General features: G+C 44.9%; 3 protein-coding genes across 3 annotated transcripts; 1 reads left to right on the top strand and 2 right to left on the bottom strand.

The window, feature by feature from the left end:
- The first annotated feature begins 2,695 nt into the window (after positions 1-2,695).
- On the top strand, positions 2,696-6,132 carry LOC123078111 (probable envelope ADP,ATP carrier protein, chloroplastic). The gene is made up of 10 exons (XM_044500512.1): positions 2,696-3,252; positions 3,347-3,400; positions 4,104-4,166; positions 4,269-4,325; positions 4,442-4,525; positions 4,652-4,720; positions 4,789-4,901; positions 5,021-5,190; positions 5,386-5,464; positions 5,589-6,132. Exons 1-10 carry the CDS (start codon positions 2,863-2,865, stop codon positions 5,686-5,688), a joined length of 1,179 nt encoding a protein of 392 aa, XP_044356447.1. The 5' UTR covers positions 2,696-2,862; the 3' UTR covers positions 5,689-6,132.
- Positions 6,133-7,078: 946 nt separating this feature from the next.
- LOC123078110 (geranylgeranyl diphosphate reductase, chloroplastic) lies at positions 7,079-8,626 on the bottom strand. The gene has a single exon (XM_044500511.1). The coding sequence runs from the start codon at positions 8,563-8,565 to the stop codon at positions 7,231-7,233; it is 1,335 nt and encodes a 444-aa protein (XP_044356446.1). The 5' UTR covers positions 8,566-8,626; the 3' UTR covers positions 7,079-7,230.
- Positions 8,627-10,853: 2,227 nt separating this feature from the next.
- LOC123078109 (pre-mRNA-splicing factor SPF27 homolog) lies at positions 10,854-15,658 on the bottom strand. Its single transcript, XM_044500510.1, has 7 exons — positions 15,287-15,658; positions 13,081-13,256; positions 12,155-12,238; positions 11,755-11,824; positions 11,538-11,671; positions 11,388-11,446; positions 10,854-11,269 (listed from the first exon to the last, which is right to left on the bottom strand). Exons 1-6 carry the CDS (start codon positions 15,533-15,535, stop codon positions 11,389-11,391), a joined length of 771 nt encoding a protein of 256 aa, XP_044356445.1. The 5' UTR covers positions 15,536-15,658; the 3' UTR covers positions 10,854-11,269; position 11,388.
- Positions 15,659-16,092: the final 434 nt, after the last annotated feature.

The raw sequence follows: 16,092 nt of genomic DNA, 5'->3' as shown, positions 1-16,092 counted from the left end.
AATGTACCTCTACTTTGACCAAACTTATAGAAAAATGTATCAACATTCACAATGTCAAATCAATATTTTTATACTCATTATAAAACATAGTTTTTATACTCATTATAATCAGTATTGTAGATATTGATATTTTTAGTATAAATTTGGTCAAAAACTTTGCAAATGGTTGACAGAAGTAAAAAGGACCAGAGGGAGTATCATGCATGCAGAGTAGTAAAAAAAATTACTCATTTATAGCCGGTCGAAGTCTCAAAGGGCGCGACCGCGCGAGGGAGGCGAAGGTCGTGGGAGGTGCGATGGTTGACGGAATTAAATGAAGTTACATCCACGCTGAAAAATCCTATAAATGCAGAAACCATCAGAAATAACCCTAGATCATATGTTCCACCACCGCAAGCCTCTGTAGCCATGAAAAACCAATCTAGACCCCGTTCCGGCACCCTGCCGGAGTGGGAAATCATCATCGGTGGCCATCTTCATCATCCCGGCGGCCACCATGATGAGGAGAGAGTAGTCCACCCTCGGAGCTGAGGGTTTGTACTAGTAGTTATGTGTTTAATCTCTCTCTCTCTCTCTCGTGTTCTTGATTTGGCATGATCTTGATGTATCGTTAGTTTTGTTAATATAGTTGGATCATATGGTGTTTTCCCCTCCCTATCTTGTTGTGATGAATTGAGTTTTCCCTTTGAGATCTCGTTGTTATTGGATTGAATACTTTTATGGATTTGAGAACACTTGATGTATGTCTTGCTATGAATACACGTGGTGACAATGGGGTATCATATTGATTCACTTGATATATGTTTTGGCACTCAACTCGCGGATTCCCAAGGTGACATTGGGGTAATCTATGCATAGGGGTTGATGGACGTTTTCGTCCTTGTTTCTCCGGTAGAAATCTTGGGGCGCTCTTTGAGGTTCTTTGTGTTGGATTGAGTATTATGAATCTGATTTTTTTGATGCATATCGTATAATCAACTCACGAATACTCGCGGTGACATTGTAGTATCTAGGTGACATTAGAGTTGGTTGACGTGTATCATATGGTGTTATTTTAGTACGAAATCTTGGATAGATCGATCGGAAAGAATAGCTTGGTGTTATTTTAGTACGAACTCTAGGATAGATTGATTGAAAAGAATAGCTTTGAGGTGGTTTCGTACCCTACAGACAATTTCTTCTCATGTTCTCCGCTAGATAAGAACTTTGGAGTGATTCTTCATCGCACGTTGAGGGATGGTTATATGATCCAATTATATTAGCATTGTTGAGAGATTGCACCATCGAAAGTACGGACCCTAGGCCTCATTTTTAAGAATTGCAATACCGTTTGTGCTCCGTTTTATCAATTGCTACCTTGATGTTTTTATTGTTCCTATTACAAAAATCAATATCTACTATTATTACTACACTTTTATCACCATCTCTTCGCCGAACTAGTGCACCTATACAATCTACCATTGTATTCGGTGTGTTGGGGACACAAGAGACTCTTTATTATTTGGTTGCAGGGTTGTTTGAGAGAGACCATCTTCATCCTACGTCTCCCATGGATTGATAAACCTTAGGTCATCCACTTGAGAGAAAATTGCTACTGTCCTACAAAACTCTATGCTTGGAGGCCCAACACGAGTCTACAAGAATAAAGTTGCGTAGTATACATCACCTCACTCTTCCTCTGGCCGTTTTTCGGTTAAGTCTTGTTACCGTGTTTTGTCTTATGGTCCTTCGGTGTCTAAGTTCAAACCCATTTGGTATGCTAGAGTACCTCCGAAGATCAAAATTTTCATGTGGCAGGCGATGAGGGGGCGTCTGCGTGCTGTTGATCAGATTAAGAAACGTCATAGCCCTGGTACGGAGTTCTGCCCTCTTTGTTGGAGCTTGGAGGACACTGACCACATCATGTTTCGTTGTCCGCCGGCGTCTTTGCTGTGGAGCGGTCTCAGGGAGTGGATGGGGTCCCTTGGGCTCTTCTAATTTCTCTGCTCTCCGCGTACTTGCGGCCACCCTGTCTGGTCAGCTCAAGAGACTGTTTTGGTTTGCCTTCTCGGCCATGTGTTGGACCCCGTGGACAACTAGAAAGTAAAAACAAGTTTACTATTGAGCAGGTGTCCCCTAACTCGGCGATTAATGTCATCTTCAAACTGTCCATATTTTTGCAGCAGTGGAAATCTTTGATTGAGGAGGATGAAAAGGCGGCTGTGGCGGCCCTCATCGCTCGTGTGCGTGCATTTGCTACTTCTATCTCCGGGAGGGATCGGGCCAGGTCGTCTTAGCTTGTGCTGCATCTTCTGGTCTACCGTCGTCTTAGTCGGCTTTTTGGTGGGTTCTTCCCCTGGCCCGCGTGCCATATTGTCCGTTGTGGCCTTTTTTATCTTTGCTTGTTGGTTTGATACTTTGCGTGTGCTGGATGGTTGGTTGTTACTCTCGTTGCCTGGTAGCTTTATTAATTTAAAGTCGGGCTTCGATCTTTTCTTAAAAAAATTAGAGGTGCTTTAAGGTTCGTACAGACTAGTTTTTTACGCGACCAATCAATCAAACTAATCAAATTCTTTGTATGAGGGTCTGGATGGGATGGACGTGGGCAACCAAACGCGTTTGGTGTCTCTTAAAAAATGTCAGTCGTCGTTTTTGGCAGATCCATGCTCGTTTTCCACGCATCTGCGACCCTATTGCTGTCATCACTGCTCAGTCGGTAGTCACTACGAGTGCCGTGCCACTGCCAAATCTCGTTGCCACCGCGGGGTTTAACAACTCGTGCTCCCCTTATCCCCTCCCTCCTCTCCATCCCCACTCCCAAATTCCTCCGATTCCCGCGGGCTCGCAGATCCAGGCAGCCTCCCTCCGCCGAACCACCACCCGATGAGCCACCGGCGAGTGGAGGCATGCGACTCCTGGCGCCCGCCGCCCGTGCCCGGGCACGCGCCTGCTCTCCTCCTCCGCGCGGGTAACCCGTGGGGCCGCTCCTGCCCGCCCTGCGCCTTCGCGTCTCTCTCCGTCCGTGAGGGCGGGGCGGCCGCCGTCAAGGCGGAGGATGTGGGAGAGGAGAAGGAGAGAACGCTGGCTCAGGTGGCAGCGGAGGTCTCCGGGACGAAGGGCAAGATGCCGCCGGTGGCGCAGCTGCTGAAGCACCCCCTGGCGCTGCTGGCGCTGGTGCCCAGCAGCGTCGCGCTCTTCGCGGCCGGCGCCGGGGCGGGCGCCGTCGCCAAGACGGTTACCGCGCCGCTCGACCGCGTCAAGCTCCTCATGCAGGCATGCGGCCTTCTGACCCCGATGCCCCGCGGTTCATGCTGCTTGGGTGTGTAACTGATGTTTCTGACCCGCGTTTCTTCTCTTCTTCTCCCAGACACATAGCGTGCGGATGGCGGGTGAGAGCACCAAGGGAATTGGATTCGTGCAGGTAACAATGCTACATTCTCTTTTGGCTCCGTTCCGTTTTGCGTTGCAAATAAAAAATGATGCAAAACATGTGAATTTTGATATGATGATCAATGCATAAATTCAGAACTGCAGCTCAAAGAAAATTTAGGGCTAACTGAAATCCATTGTTGATTATTTTTCAGAAAATTCTTTTTTTGAATGTTCTTCCATACACCTGCAGTCTATGTTAACTGAACAATAATGGATCAGGAATAACGAAAACAAAAAGACCTTATCTGAACTATAAAGAAGTAGGTAACTTAAGATTAAGGGCTAAGATAAAAAGGTCCTTAGTGGGAGATCACAGTTAGAAACTTCAGAATCGCCAAGTCTTGTTTTGCTTTATTTGGCAAGAGCTTGAGCTGATTCTCCATCCTTTATTTTTTCACTTGTATCTATGATGTTGTATTAGTTCAATTATTAATAGATTTGAGATGCTTGTTTGACCAACTGGATAAGCTTAACCATGGAATTACCTGGTTTCCATATCCTCTGTGTCAGGTCATTTTCATTTTCTTTAATACGGATATACGAATATTAACCATTTCTGTTGGATGGATGCATTTTAGAGTTGACAGTCAGAAAATAGGGGAGAAAGGGTGATAACTTTCTTTTAATGCCTTATCGATGAATACTCACATATAAAGGAAATCATGTAACCCGATGCCCCTCCAATTGTGTAGGCTATGGCAGAGATAGGGAAGGAGGAGGGTATAAAGGGTTACTGGAAGGGCAATCTTCCACAGGTGCTTGATATTACCCATCTTGCAAATTGTGATTTTGAGGCTCGTGCATGGTTTATCTTGTGTTCCAGTGCTGACTTGTTTCTTCTGCATAAACTCCTCCAGGTTATCCGCATAATTCCATACAGTGCAGTGCAACTTTTCTCATATGAAGTTTACAAGGTCATAACATCTCCTTGCTACCAATAATCACTTAATCTATTTTATGTTCTTGTGATTGTGAATGTGAGTGTTGTGTTCCTTTTTATTATTCTACAACTTCAATTTATTGTTTTCAGAAAGTATTCCGGAGAAAGGATGGAGAGCTTACTGTATTTGGGAGACTTGCAGCTGGGGCTTGTGCGGGCATGACTTCTACACTTGTAATTTATTTATTTACCTAACTTTCTAGTAAATGGCTGTTCGTTTCTAGTTTCATAGGTCAAAATTACTTGTGTTTCCGTTCATTCTTATTCTGGTCTGAACTTTCTATTTGTACTTGCTGATAGGTGACTTACCCACTCGATGTCCTCCGGCTTAGGCTAGCAGTTCAATCTGGACATAGCACTATGTCACTGGTAATAACTATTACAAACACAAATTTCTGTAGTTCGAAACTGGCATTTCATGATGATTAATTTTGTAGGTTGCTCTGAACATGCTGAGAGAAGAAGGGCTAGCTTCCTTCTATGGGGGCCTTGGTCCATCTCTTATAGGAATTGCACCTTACATTGCTGTAAACTTCTGTGTTTTTGACCTGTGAGATCCTTTCTACTGCATCTTCAATTCTTCATAGTGTATGGTATATAAAATGGTCTCAGATTTCGATATTTGTCTCACATTTTTGATATATCCAAATCATCATTTCTGTATTGAAGAATGAAGAAATCCGTACCGGAGAAGTACAAGAGTAGACCAGAGACTTCTCTAGCAACTGCTCTTCTTTCAGCAACATTTGCAACTTTGATGTGCTATCCGTTGGACACTGTTAGGAGGCAGATGCAAATGAAAGGCACACCATACAATACAATTTTTGATGCCATTCCAGGTAGCTGAGTGAATTTTGCTACCCTTGCATATGCGGCACAGTAATGCAGCATCTTTTGCTTAGTGCTACATAGCCACCTCAGTGTGTACAATGTTATTTGCCATTTTTCACCATTCTACGTACTCATTAGCAGCTTGGTCTTGTTCACTATTGACCAAATTGAAGCATTTTTGAGTTTTTTTATGCGAAATGCAGGCATTGTGGAGCGTGATGGTCTAGTTGGGCTATACAGAGGTTTTGTGCCAAACGCGCTGAAAAATCTACCAAATAGCAGGTGCTGCTTTTGTTACCATGTCTGTGAAAATATTTAATTTTAATTACAGCGCAATTGATAGCTGGCATCATGTTTAACTTGCCATAGAAATTATGTTCTCTCACAAGTTTGTTATGACATGCAGCATTAAACTCACCGCATTCGACACAATGAAGATCCTGATATCTACTGGGCAAAAGGAACTGGAAAAAATAATGCAAGAAAATCAGGAGAAAACAAGCTAGGAAAATAGCCTTGCACAACCTTAAGGCTCGGGGAGCTGGCATACTACCCCTTTACATGCTCCAATTCTGGATGAATCTCACTTTCCCAGGTCATATTATAGAGTTTAGACAGGCACATATTTGATGTTCCCTTACAAGTTGGTCCTAACTTACAGTGGTTTTTGTACACCTTGCTGCCTGCTGAAGATCGAGGCATTAGAATCAAGCAGGGCAATTAGTTGTTTTTCTTAGTGGCGGCGTGGCTTTAGCTAGCGTTAGTACAAGCATTCACCTTACCTGATATTTATTCGAGTGGAAACATAGATTGACCTCATAAGCTCTCCAGAAAGTTTATCCCAATGTTTTGTAAACAGATCTATGAAATACAATGGAGAGCTTGGATACTGTCCTCTTAACAGGTACACCCTGAGCGTAATACATCCTTGTTCTACAGGGTGTTTACCACAGCACTGCTGTCGCTGTAATACTGGTCTTGTATGCTGAAAGCTTTAGATTTGCCGATGAATGACTCTTAGCTTTAGTTTGGGCACCATCTCTTCTGTAATTTGTTTCTCTTTCAGCTTGAGCTGCATGGCCTTATGCACCATCAGGCGATGAAATGGAAACAAGCAAATGGAGTTTAGGGAGAGGAGAGTATTCCTGACTTTTTTGTATGTCGATGAGAATTGGAGTATTTGTTTGTCTTTCTTCAAGAGCTAGAGTAAAATGAGGTTGGACAAATTGTGTACTGCTATTCCATGATCTAAATATGCTTTTGTGCCTCGTACTGATGTATCATGTGCATGTCAATTGTCATGGTGAAATCGCATTCCAGATCATATTATGAAATGGGGGTTTCTATACTGCTAGAATTGGATGCCACCGGATGATCTGGAATAAGTCTCTCCGGCCTCATCGCACCTGACGGTGTGCGCTCTAACACTAGTGAGGGTGCTGTTCCAGGGATCTGGACAGCGTGTTAGAGCATCTCCAGAAGCTCATCTGATCGTTGTCTATATGAGATCCAGACAACATGAGGCGAAAAACGCTCTTCAGCAGATTGTCTGTAAGATAATTTTCAAAGGAAAAATTCCTATGGAGTCCTTTGGTTTGTAGGAATGGATTCCTATTCCTATGTAGGATAAGATCCAATCCTTCAAAGTAAAAATTCCTATCCTATGCATCAAATGGCATCTCTTTCTTTATAGAAATTGAGATGCATGTCATCTTCCTATTCTTACAATATTCCTATCCTATGAATCAAAGAAGGCCTAAATGTCTAAATGTGGACAATCGATACACTATGCAAATGTCAGCACAAGCACAATCTGTGACAAACCGGCCATTTCGCAGGGCAGACGGGTGCAAAGACTGCAAAGTAGCAGCGGCAGATCAAATGGTGCTCGCTCAATGGTGGCATTTCATAAAATTCCCATGTCAAACTTGCATCACATATCGCAAATGCAGAAATTGCACAGCTCATTGTTCACCTCATTATTCAGTACAGTATGGGTACACATTGGCCATTGCTTGCAGAAAGAGAAGAGAAGGGATTTCCTTTCTCTAAGCCTGCAGCAGCTCGAGCCGGCGGAGGCGCTGGACCTCCTTGCCGAGGACGCTGCATCGCACCATGCTGCCGGCGGTGCGCCACAGCAGCTGGAGGTCGGCCCACGGCTCGCCGGGCGCCATCCGCTTGTGCAGGTAGCAGTCGAACGTCCGGCGCTGCACGTGCTCGTCCGCGCACATCTCCACCAGCGCCTCGCGCCCGGCGTTGTCGCCGTAGAACACACGCTGCAGCAGGTCCAGGAACCGGAACGTCAGCAGGAACTCGTCGTCCCACCGCCGCAGGTACCCGCGCCTGATCCCGCCCTCCGTCACCGCGCCCGTCAGCCGCCACTCCTTGGCCATCGCCTGCCCGCACAGCCGCCCGGACTTGGCCGCGAAGTAGATGCCCTCGCCGGAGCACCGGGTCACGTACCCCGCCGCGTCGCCGACCAGGGCCACGCGCCCCACCACGCGCCGCGGCCGCGGGTGCTCCGGGATCGGGTGCGCCTCCACCTTGATCACGCGCCCCCCGGCGATCTTGGGCCCCGCCCGCGCCCGGATGCCCGACTGCAGCTTCTTGATCTCCGGCTTGGCGGCCACGGTGCCGGTCCCGACGGCCACGTGGTCGCACTTGGGGAACACCCAGCCGTAGAAGTCCGGGGACACGTCCCCGCCCACGTACATCTCCGCGAGGTCGTCGTAGTACTCCATGGCCTTGTCGGGGAGCCGGATGCGCTCCTGGAAGGCGATGGCCGTCGAGTAGTCGCCCGCGCCGACCTCCCGGGCGACCCGGCTGTTCGCGCCGTCCGCGCCCACGACGGCGTCGACCTCAAGGACGCTCCGAGTGGGTGAGGGGCCGTCGCCGGACGAGATGTAGTGGACGAGGTACGGGTCGCTGGGGCCCGTGGGGAGGGACAGCGAGGTAACGAGGCCCGGGACGAGGGTGGCGCCGGCGTCGGCGGCGCGGGTGCGGAGAAAGGAGTCGAGCACCTCGCGGCGGAGCATGGGGATATGGGCGCCGGGGGGGAGCGACCGCCCGAAGTCGGCGGCGAGGTTGGAGGGGGAGAGGACGCGCATGCGGGTGACACGGCGGTCCACGAGCCCCAGCGGGATGGCAAACTCGTCGAGCATGCAGAGCGGGATGGCGCCGCCGCAGGGCTTGGCCCCCGCGGGACTGCGCTCCAGGAGGAACGCCTGGGCGCCTGCAGAAGCCAGCGCCTCGGCCGCCGACGCGCCGGCCGGGCCGCCGCCCACCACGGCCACGCGCAGCGGGCGCGCAGGCGCGGAGTGGGAGGAAGAGTAGGAGCAGGAGATGGAGAGGCGAGCTGGGGAGTGGCAGACTGCGGCGGCCATGGTCGAATGTGGGTATGAGATTTGGGTGCTTGGTGGGTTGGAGTGGAGTGTAGCTACACTGACCGCCGACGGCGATGAATCTAGGGCCCAGCTGGCGCTATGATTTGAAAACCAAAAGTAGACCCGCATGTCAGTGAGTAAGACAAGAAACAGGATGCCTTAAAACATCAGCTTGCTGTATTATAGACTATAAATAAGAGGAAGTGACAATGACACGTCCCTTAAGTACATTTAGGGGATGTTAAAAAAGAAGCATTTAGCTTAAGAGGAAGGGACAATGACATGTCTCCGTCGGTTTCCAATCACCCATATACCAAATAAATGCATGTTAAATAATCAGTGAGTATCGAGCATATAGTACTCTTTTTCGTTCTGAAATAATAGAAGTCTAAATTTGTTCTAAGTCAAACTTATTTACGTACAATATTGTATGAGGAAGTAGAAAAAAGAAAGAGTTGGGACTGACTATGTGTACGTTGATTGGTTTTTTCATTGTGTAGATCACTTTTTTGGGCTGTCATATCTCCATCCAACGGCCAGGATCGTATGTCATTGTTGATTTTCTTCCTTCCGAGCTGTCTCCCAACCTGGCCCCATCCGCCGAACTCCGCCCCCACGACCGGCAGGCGTTGCCGCACGCCACCTCGCCCTCCCCTTGACCACTCATCATCGACGCGCTTGCCATGGTCCAACGCCACCCCTCTAAGCCCCCTTCACTGATCCCCTATTTCAGTATCGGCAACCCCACGCTTGTTAACCTGCTTCCTCGCTTCTGTCTAGGACACCACAGCTCGCTGCCGCTCACAACGCCATTCCCTTCTCCAGCGAGGTCCTGGCTTGACCTCGAGCTCCCCCATGGCCTCCTTTCTTTGAAGGCTAAATCGACTTATGCCAAAAGAATGTCAAGTAACTTACATATAGCCAATGCTTGACAGTGAGAAACAGGTTCCACATGCAGGAAAATTTTGAAGGCTATTTTATAGCGATTCCGAGTTTGCACACAGGCTCTGGAGCCTCCATGATTTTTAGCGGCCGCCTCCATAACGATTTTGGCGATCTATATTTTGCATATTCTATTAGAGTTGCTCCTATGTGTCATTGTTGCATGCAAATGAGTGAGAGGAGGGAGCTTCCGCATGGGAAGGCGTCCATGCCAGTGGCGGAGCGTGAAACAAACTGAAGAACGGGCCTACAACATTCTCATTAGGCCAACTTTTACTATTGGGCCAAATCCAGACTAAATCATGAAAGAAAATCCAGAGAATATGACGGGCTATGGCCCTGTTTAGTCCTTACAAGGATCCGCCCATGATCCATGCGATGCCGCTATGTAGTGGTGTTCTTGTATCTTATATCCATCAATGATTCAATGTCAATCTATGTAAAGGGCATATGCCTTTTTGATATGTGAATTTGTTTTCTTTACTTCATTCATTTATTCTATATGCATATCCTACTTAAACATTGATGTGTTGCTCATACTGCCATCCTCCATGCTTTGTGTTTTGATAATATAGCAACTTGCCTATTCTGTTATATAAAAAAAGGGCAGTCCGGTGCACGTAGCTCCTGCTTGCGCTATAGTACAAATTTGTTTAACACCATTTATTCAGGCCTGCCTGCCTGATTGCATGTTAGATATTGAAGAAATGTCTCAACCATCTAGCAATAATTTCATAACACAAGAATTTTAGTCCCTTATGTTCCTACAGATATTTTTCTCGAGCTAGCTATTGCTACTGGTTGCTATCACGGGAATGAACAAGGCAATCACAATAGGAAACTGAAATGTTTGTCAAATTTGTATCTTATTATCCACCAATGTCAATAAGTAGTAGGCACCTGATACCTCTCTACTAATGGTTGTTCACAGGTGAAATTGGAATGCTGAGAATACTATGAAACAACCACAAACACATGCCCATCCAGTTGATAATCGCACAAGAAACGGAACACATCTCCGATCATTTTACTGAAATAAGAGGGCACAAACCACAAAAATAATGCATAGTTCTCTTGAATGTTACTTTTTACAATTGAACTATAAATTATTCATGCAAAACATAATAAACTCTATATGTAACTACAATTTTCACATTATATCATACAAGTACCACATGATGATTCTAACTAGTATTATTAAATGTTAATCCTGCATATTACTATTAATTCCCTCAACAACACACGGGGTATCATCTAGTTTGTAACACAACCTTAGCCGTCGCATGCTAAGTTTTCCAATATAAGCGTATAGCACTTACCAGCCTACGAACCCAACAGCAACAAAGTAAGGCAATCAATCAAGTCTTAGAAGGCGACATAGTGAACAGGCTATTTGAAACAAGATACAGCGGTTCATGACATTTTCTGAAACAAGCAGAGCTAAATAGACGAAACATTCAGCTGACACTTCCATGTTACAGTACAAATTTACACCCTGAAAAGTTGATACCCATTTGCGATCAACAAAAGAGATGGGCATTCTGATTCTCTCTCTTGTCACAGAACAATACATGCGTTTAAGCTGTTTCTCTACCAGGTGACCAGGTGTCCACCAGCACATGCCATCACGTTGCATAACGCACATTCCACAATGGCCGTTGTCAACGGAACAGCCAGGTGTGGGTCAGGTAAGCATAGTGGCTACTGGAACCTCTAGCTGACATCTCATGGAGCCACAGCTTCTGCCTTCCTACATCTGTATCTGCAGAAACATCTAACTTGTCAACAGAATGAACACATACTGTGCAATGGCAACTGAATTTAATCGTAAGGCAAATTGAAAAATACTACACTTTTAAGAACAGAATAACATATTGTACCTCAAATCCCTACTGATGCTTGTGGGTTAGTTTCATTGCCACCAGCCATTGGCATTCCCCTGTAAAGAAGTTTGGCACACAACTCATAAAGAGAGGGAGAGAATGAGGGAGGGAGGGCAGGGGAGGGAAGGGAGGGAAGGGAGATCATACTGTTCTTTAGCTTCAAGTTTAAGCAGATCAATTTGATTCTGCAGATCAACACAGGCAGCTTGAATAGCTATGTTTTTCTGACACAGTTCCTGCCATTCTACTGTCAACGCATGGAGTTGTCCACCAGTGTTTTGCTGGTCAAAAACAGAATATCACTTGCCTGTACAGTATGGTCATGCTGATTCAGATTTAGGACGGGATTTGAAAAGTATGTTACCTGATGAAATTTCCTCTCACGGTTGACAGTTTCTATCTTTTCATTGTATTCCAGAGTCATTTTTTGTGTCCTACAAAGTACCAAGTTATCACATACTTCCAGCATTATAACTAGTATATCTACTTTTTAGATACCATGTACACATGCACAATAATAAAGCATATGTATGACATGAATACATCTAAGTGATTCAGAATCCAGTGGATGCCTAAGCTACATGAACACTGATGCATCACACACGTGAGACAGCTAGAAACACATTGGTTTTGCGTCACCTTCAATGTAGGATAGTACTGATGACACAGCCCACAAACCGAACAGTGTCAAATGAAATGCAAGGAAAACAGGACAAGATGTAAGTGATACAGCACTGTAAGGACATATGGACAGAACAAATTACCTAGACAAAACTGATTCCATTTTTCTGTTCTGGAGCTTCCAAACCTCAACACCGTGCTTCAGCATAAGCTCCAAATTCTCAATCCTGTAACACTAACTTCATTTCAAAAAACGATAGAAATATATTTGACAATAATAGCAGACCATAGATGGTAAGAACCATATGCATATGGTGAAACACAAAAACACCTAAATAAAGTGTATACTACAATTGAGGCTAAGAAATTCAAAGCCTATGCCAATCATAACTATAAAGCAAAATCGGAGAATGCATTGTCTACAATGTCGTTATTATTGTCTACAACCACGAGCACTACGCTACCTCCCATACTAACGATGATTACTATAGTACATATAAGAGAATCAGCTCTTGCATAACAATTTACTTGTCATTTCAAACAGACTGCAGAACTCTTTGTTAAAGAGTCTGTCCTTTTGAATTTAATTTTTATTTGGTCGTAATATTTGGAAACCTATACTCTTCACGGTATTGAAAGCTTACAGACTATAACAGTGAATGGAACAACATTGGTATAGTTACTAAAAAGAAAGACAGCAAGACATGACACAGCAAGACACTGGCCAATGTGATCCTATCATGATCTGATGCAGCAAAGTGCAACTACTGCTTGAATTATGGCAGTCAATTGTAGTTCAGTATCATGTGGGTTTAGCTTATTACTTGATGCAATTTTGGACGGGAAAAGTTTCATGAATGTCCTGACCACAGACCCAAAAAAAATTCCCTATGGGAGTTATTTTGCTTTAATACAACTTTATAATAACATTCATATTTATAACTTAAAAATGTTACAAACAGACTGCCATAGTGGCCACTTAGAGCTATCAATGTGTATATCTATTATAGCAATGTCGATTCAGAACACATGATTCCTCAAAATGCAAATATGCAATAAGCAGCCTTACCGCACAATTTGATGCTGCAGCTGGCTCTGGGCATTCCGTAAAGCCTGCCTCCAAGCAAGAACATCATTTCTCTTGTTCGCTGGGGGTGGCTCCAAACCATAGCGGGACATCTCCATGGTAGCAGGTGGCTTGCCAGCTCTAACACGTTCGTACTCTTTCGCAAGCATAGGATGATTCTAAAACAAAAATGCTAAATGAGAACATGACATATTTTACATTCAAACAACAAATCCAAATATCAAAACAAGCAAGAAGTAGGTCTCCTGTTTTACATTATATGCATACAAGAAAAACGCTGACCATTTAGTTACATAAACGTACATACAAACGCATCTATTGTGCAACAAATTTACAGTTTATCAAAACTTGTTTGTGTTAAGTAACATCAGATATGCAATTTATGTTGGGCATGTCCGTTCATGTATGTATACGAAACACTTGACTACTCAGCTTACTGAACTGCTAAGACATATAAGGTGTTGCAAACAAATGAAGAAAAAGCCTAACTACACAGTACACACACTAATAGTTGTGTTCAGAGACACATCCAAACATAACATAACTGCTCGATGAGGTCCAACATAGATGTAGTTCCTAGCTGGTTTTTAGTTTGCAAATACTTCCGGCTGTTCATTAGGCAACAGTTCCACCAAATTTGTGTTTTAGTTGCTTACCGGCAGTGGCATTAGAGAGTGTGGCACATGACTGACAGAGGAGAAACTTTCTAAAAACATGGTACAAACTCCCCATGTTCTATGTGCATGGAGCTAATATAACATCTATTTTAGATAGTAAGAACTCTGCAATTCAAAGTGAGAATGTCTTTTCAATCTAGCTATCGTTCAGCTACGTGTGAGGTTTTTCTGTAAGAAAATTGCTCAGTGTATGCTCCAAGCACTAAAATTTACCACCTCTAGTCATACAATTGAATGTCTAAAATAGTGTGTTAATCTTGGTGCAGATTGCTTGTAATTTTAGCTTGATGCATACAGCAGAAGGGATGAACTAATGTACCAGATTTTGAAATGGTTTGCACCTACTTACAATACAAAATACTAATTTATATAATACCGAGGACAATAAGTGCATGCTTCCAGCTTAGTGGAAGTATGCGACAACGAAAAACAATAATATTTTAAGCAGGTTCAGCCTTTCTCCAGCCATTACAATATGAAAGGAATGAACTTCGTAGCTAAACAACGTGACAGCCTACACTAGGGTCCGAAAATTCAACAGCAATCTTCATCAGACAATACAGCAAAATTACTTCATTTTTTTACACAAATCAATTAGAATTCATAGTGTTCTTTAATGTTCAACAGCAAAAGGTGCATATTTCATCTTAAATGGTTCAACGTTGATCCCATCAAAACAGCTATTCACTGTTGATAGGGAAAACATCCAGCGGTAATTTGCTCTTGAAATCAAATTCGTAGTACTTTTCAACTAAATTGTCTGATACAGGTTTATAGCAATAGCACAGAGTGATTGGTTGAATGAAAAATTGAGAACGTAAGATATCCTTAAGCATACACCAACCATATAAGACTGAACCAACATAGTTGAGTCCTTTCTTCTGGGTAACTGAGTGTGGTATTCTGCAACGTTGTTCCCCGAGTACGCATCCGACAGGGAAAATTTATTTCAGACCAGTTCTACCTACGACTCCCAATTCCATATGACAACCTATCAGCCTACAGCTCCCAATTGCATATGACAACGTACTAGCCTACAACTCCCAATTGCATATGGTAACCTCTTAGCCTACAGCTCCCAATTGCATATGGCAACCTCTTAGCCTACAGCTCCCAATTGCATATATAGTCCTCGAAAGAGCTATTTCCCAGCTAAAGTCGTGATGATGCTGGAATAATTTGTAAACAACCTAAACATTAAAGGCCTGTTCGGACTCCCTCCTGCTCTCCAACTCCGCTCCGGAGCGGAGCAACATGCAGTGTTAATTTGAGGAGCTGCTAATACGGTACTCCACCCGCTCCGCTCCCGAGTGGAGGAGTGGAGGGCTACCGAACACAGCCTAACTATGTCGAAACTCCAAAAGCTAAAATAAAAAAGAAATAAAACCTCAGTGCAATCCTTCTAAGCAGTATACAAGTATAAATCTTCGGCGGCTTGGCCCTAATTGTCTCCTCAGACCGCTAAGCGTTGGATCAGCGTCCTAAAAACAATAGAGGGCGCAAGAACCCACCTCGAATCCAATGATGGGAACGGGGGGCAAGTCACGGAGGAAGTCGGCGGGCTTGCGGTGAGCCCGGCGCATCTCCTCCTCGACGAGGCGGTCAACCTCGCGCTTCACCGCAGGGTCGCCGTAGTCCCCGTCGATGTAGGGCAGCGCGTCCACCGTCTCAGCGTCCGGAGGCGGGCGCCAAGGCACACCCGCAGCCTCGGACGGTGGCGCCTCCAGCATAAGCACCTCCCTCGTCGCCGACGAGGCCATCACGGCGGCCGCGCGTGAGCAGGTAGCCGCGAGCCAGAGAGAGAGGGAGCGGGCGCGGTGTAGGTTAGGGCGTCGCGCCGGGGATCAATGGGGCTGGAGGAAGAAGCTCAACGCGCATGGGCCGCTTTGCGTTTTGGGCTACGTAGGTCATTAAATGTTTTCAACCGAGAGCGAGCAGAGAGACGCGCGTTCGTGGGTACCACTCGGCGGCGTTTAAGGCCCAGTTCTTTGGGCGGCTTTTCCATAAAGCCGTTCCACCCAGCCTCTTAAGCCCTTCTCAAAAAAAAACCCCCCAGCCTCTTAAGCAGCTCTTTCATATTTTTTTTCGCTTCTCAACTAGTAAGGGATAAACTCCACTAAAAAAATAGTAAGGGATAAACGACCACATGACACATGTGGTAAGCAATCCAAACAATTAAAAAAATAAGGAATAAACGAGCTTAGATTAAAAGAAAATTCTCGCAGAAAAAAGATTTTAAAAAAATGTTCATGTTTTAATAGTTTATAATTTTTTAAAATATCATGATTTTAAAAAAGTGAATGTGATAAAAATAAAA

Source organism: Triticum aestivum, chromosome 3D (genome assembly GCF_018294505.1).
Source record: "Triticum aestivum cultivar Chinese Spring chromosome 3D, IWGSC CS RefSeq v2.1, whole genome shotgun sequence".
Lineage (NCBI taxonomy): Eukaryota > Viridiplantae > Streptophyta > Magnoliopsida > Poales > Poaceae > Triticum > Triticum aestivum.
Note: the sequence above shows the minus strand (reverse complement) of the source record. Positions and strands in the feature narration are given on the sequence as shown.

Excerpts from the sequence above, each read along its gene's own strand:
- LOC123078110 (XM_044500511.1), bottom strand. The coding sequence starts at position 8,565 with ATGGCCGCCGCAGTCTGCCACTCCCCAGCTCGCCTCTCCATCTCCTGC.
- LOC123078109 (XM_044500510.1), bottom strand. The coding sequence starts at position 15,535 with ATGGCCTCGTCGGCGACGAGGGAGGTGCTTATGCTGGAGGCGCCACCG. Across the intron at positions 12,239-13,080 it reads CTGCAGCATCAAATTGTGCG|GATTGAGAATTTGGAGCTTA; the intron begins GTAAGGCTGCTT and ends TTAGTGTTACAG. Across the intron at positions 11,825-12,154 it reads ATGGAATCAGTTTTGTCTAG|GACACAAAAAATGACTCTGG; the intron begins GTAATTTGTTCT and ends GGTACTTTGTAG.
- LOC123078111 (XM_044500512.1), top strand. The coding sequence starts at position 2,863 with ATGAGCCACCGGCGAGTGGAGGCATGCGACTCCTGGCGCCCGCCGCCC. Across the intron at positions 3,401-4,103 it reads AGGGAATTGGATTCGTGCAG|GCTATGGCAGAGATAGGGAA; the intron begins GTAACAATGCTA and ends CCAATTGTGTAG. Across the intron at positions 5,191-5,385 it reads AATTTTTGATGCCATTCCAG|GCATTGTGGAGCGTGATGGT; the intron begins GTAGCTGAGTGA and ends TGCGAAATGCAG.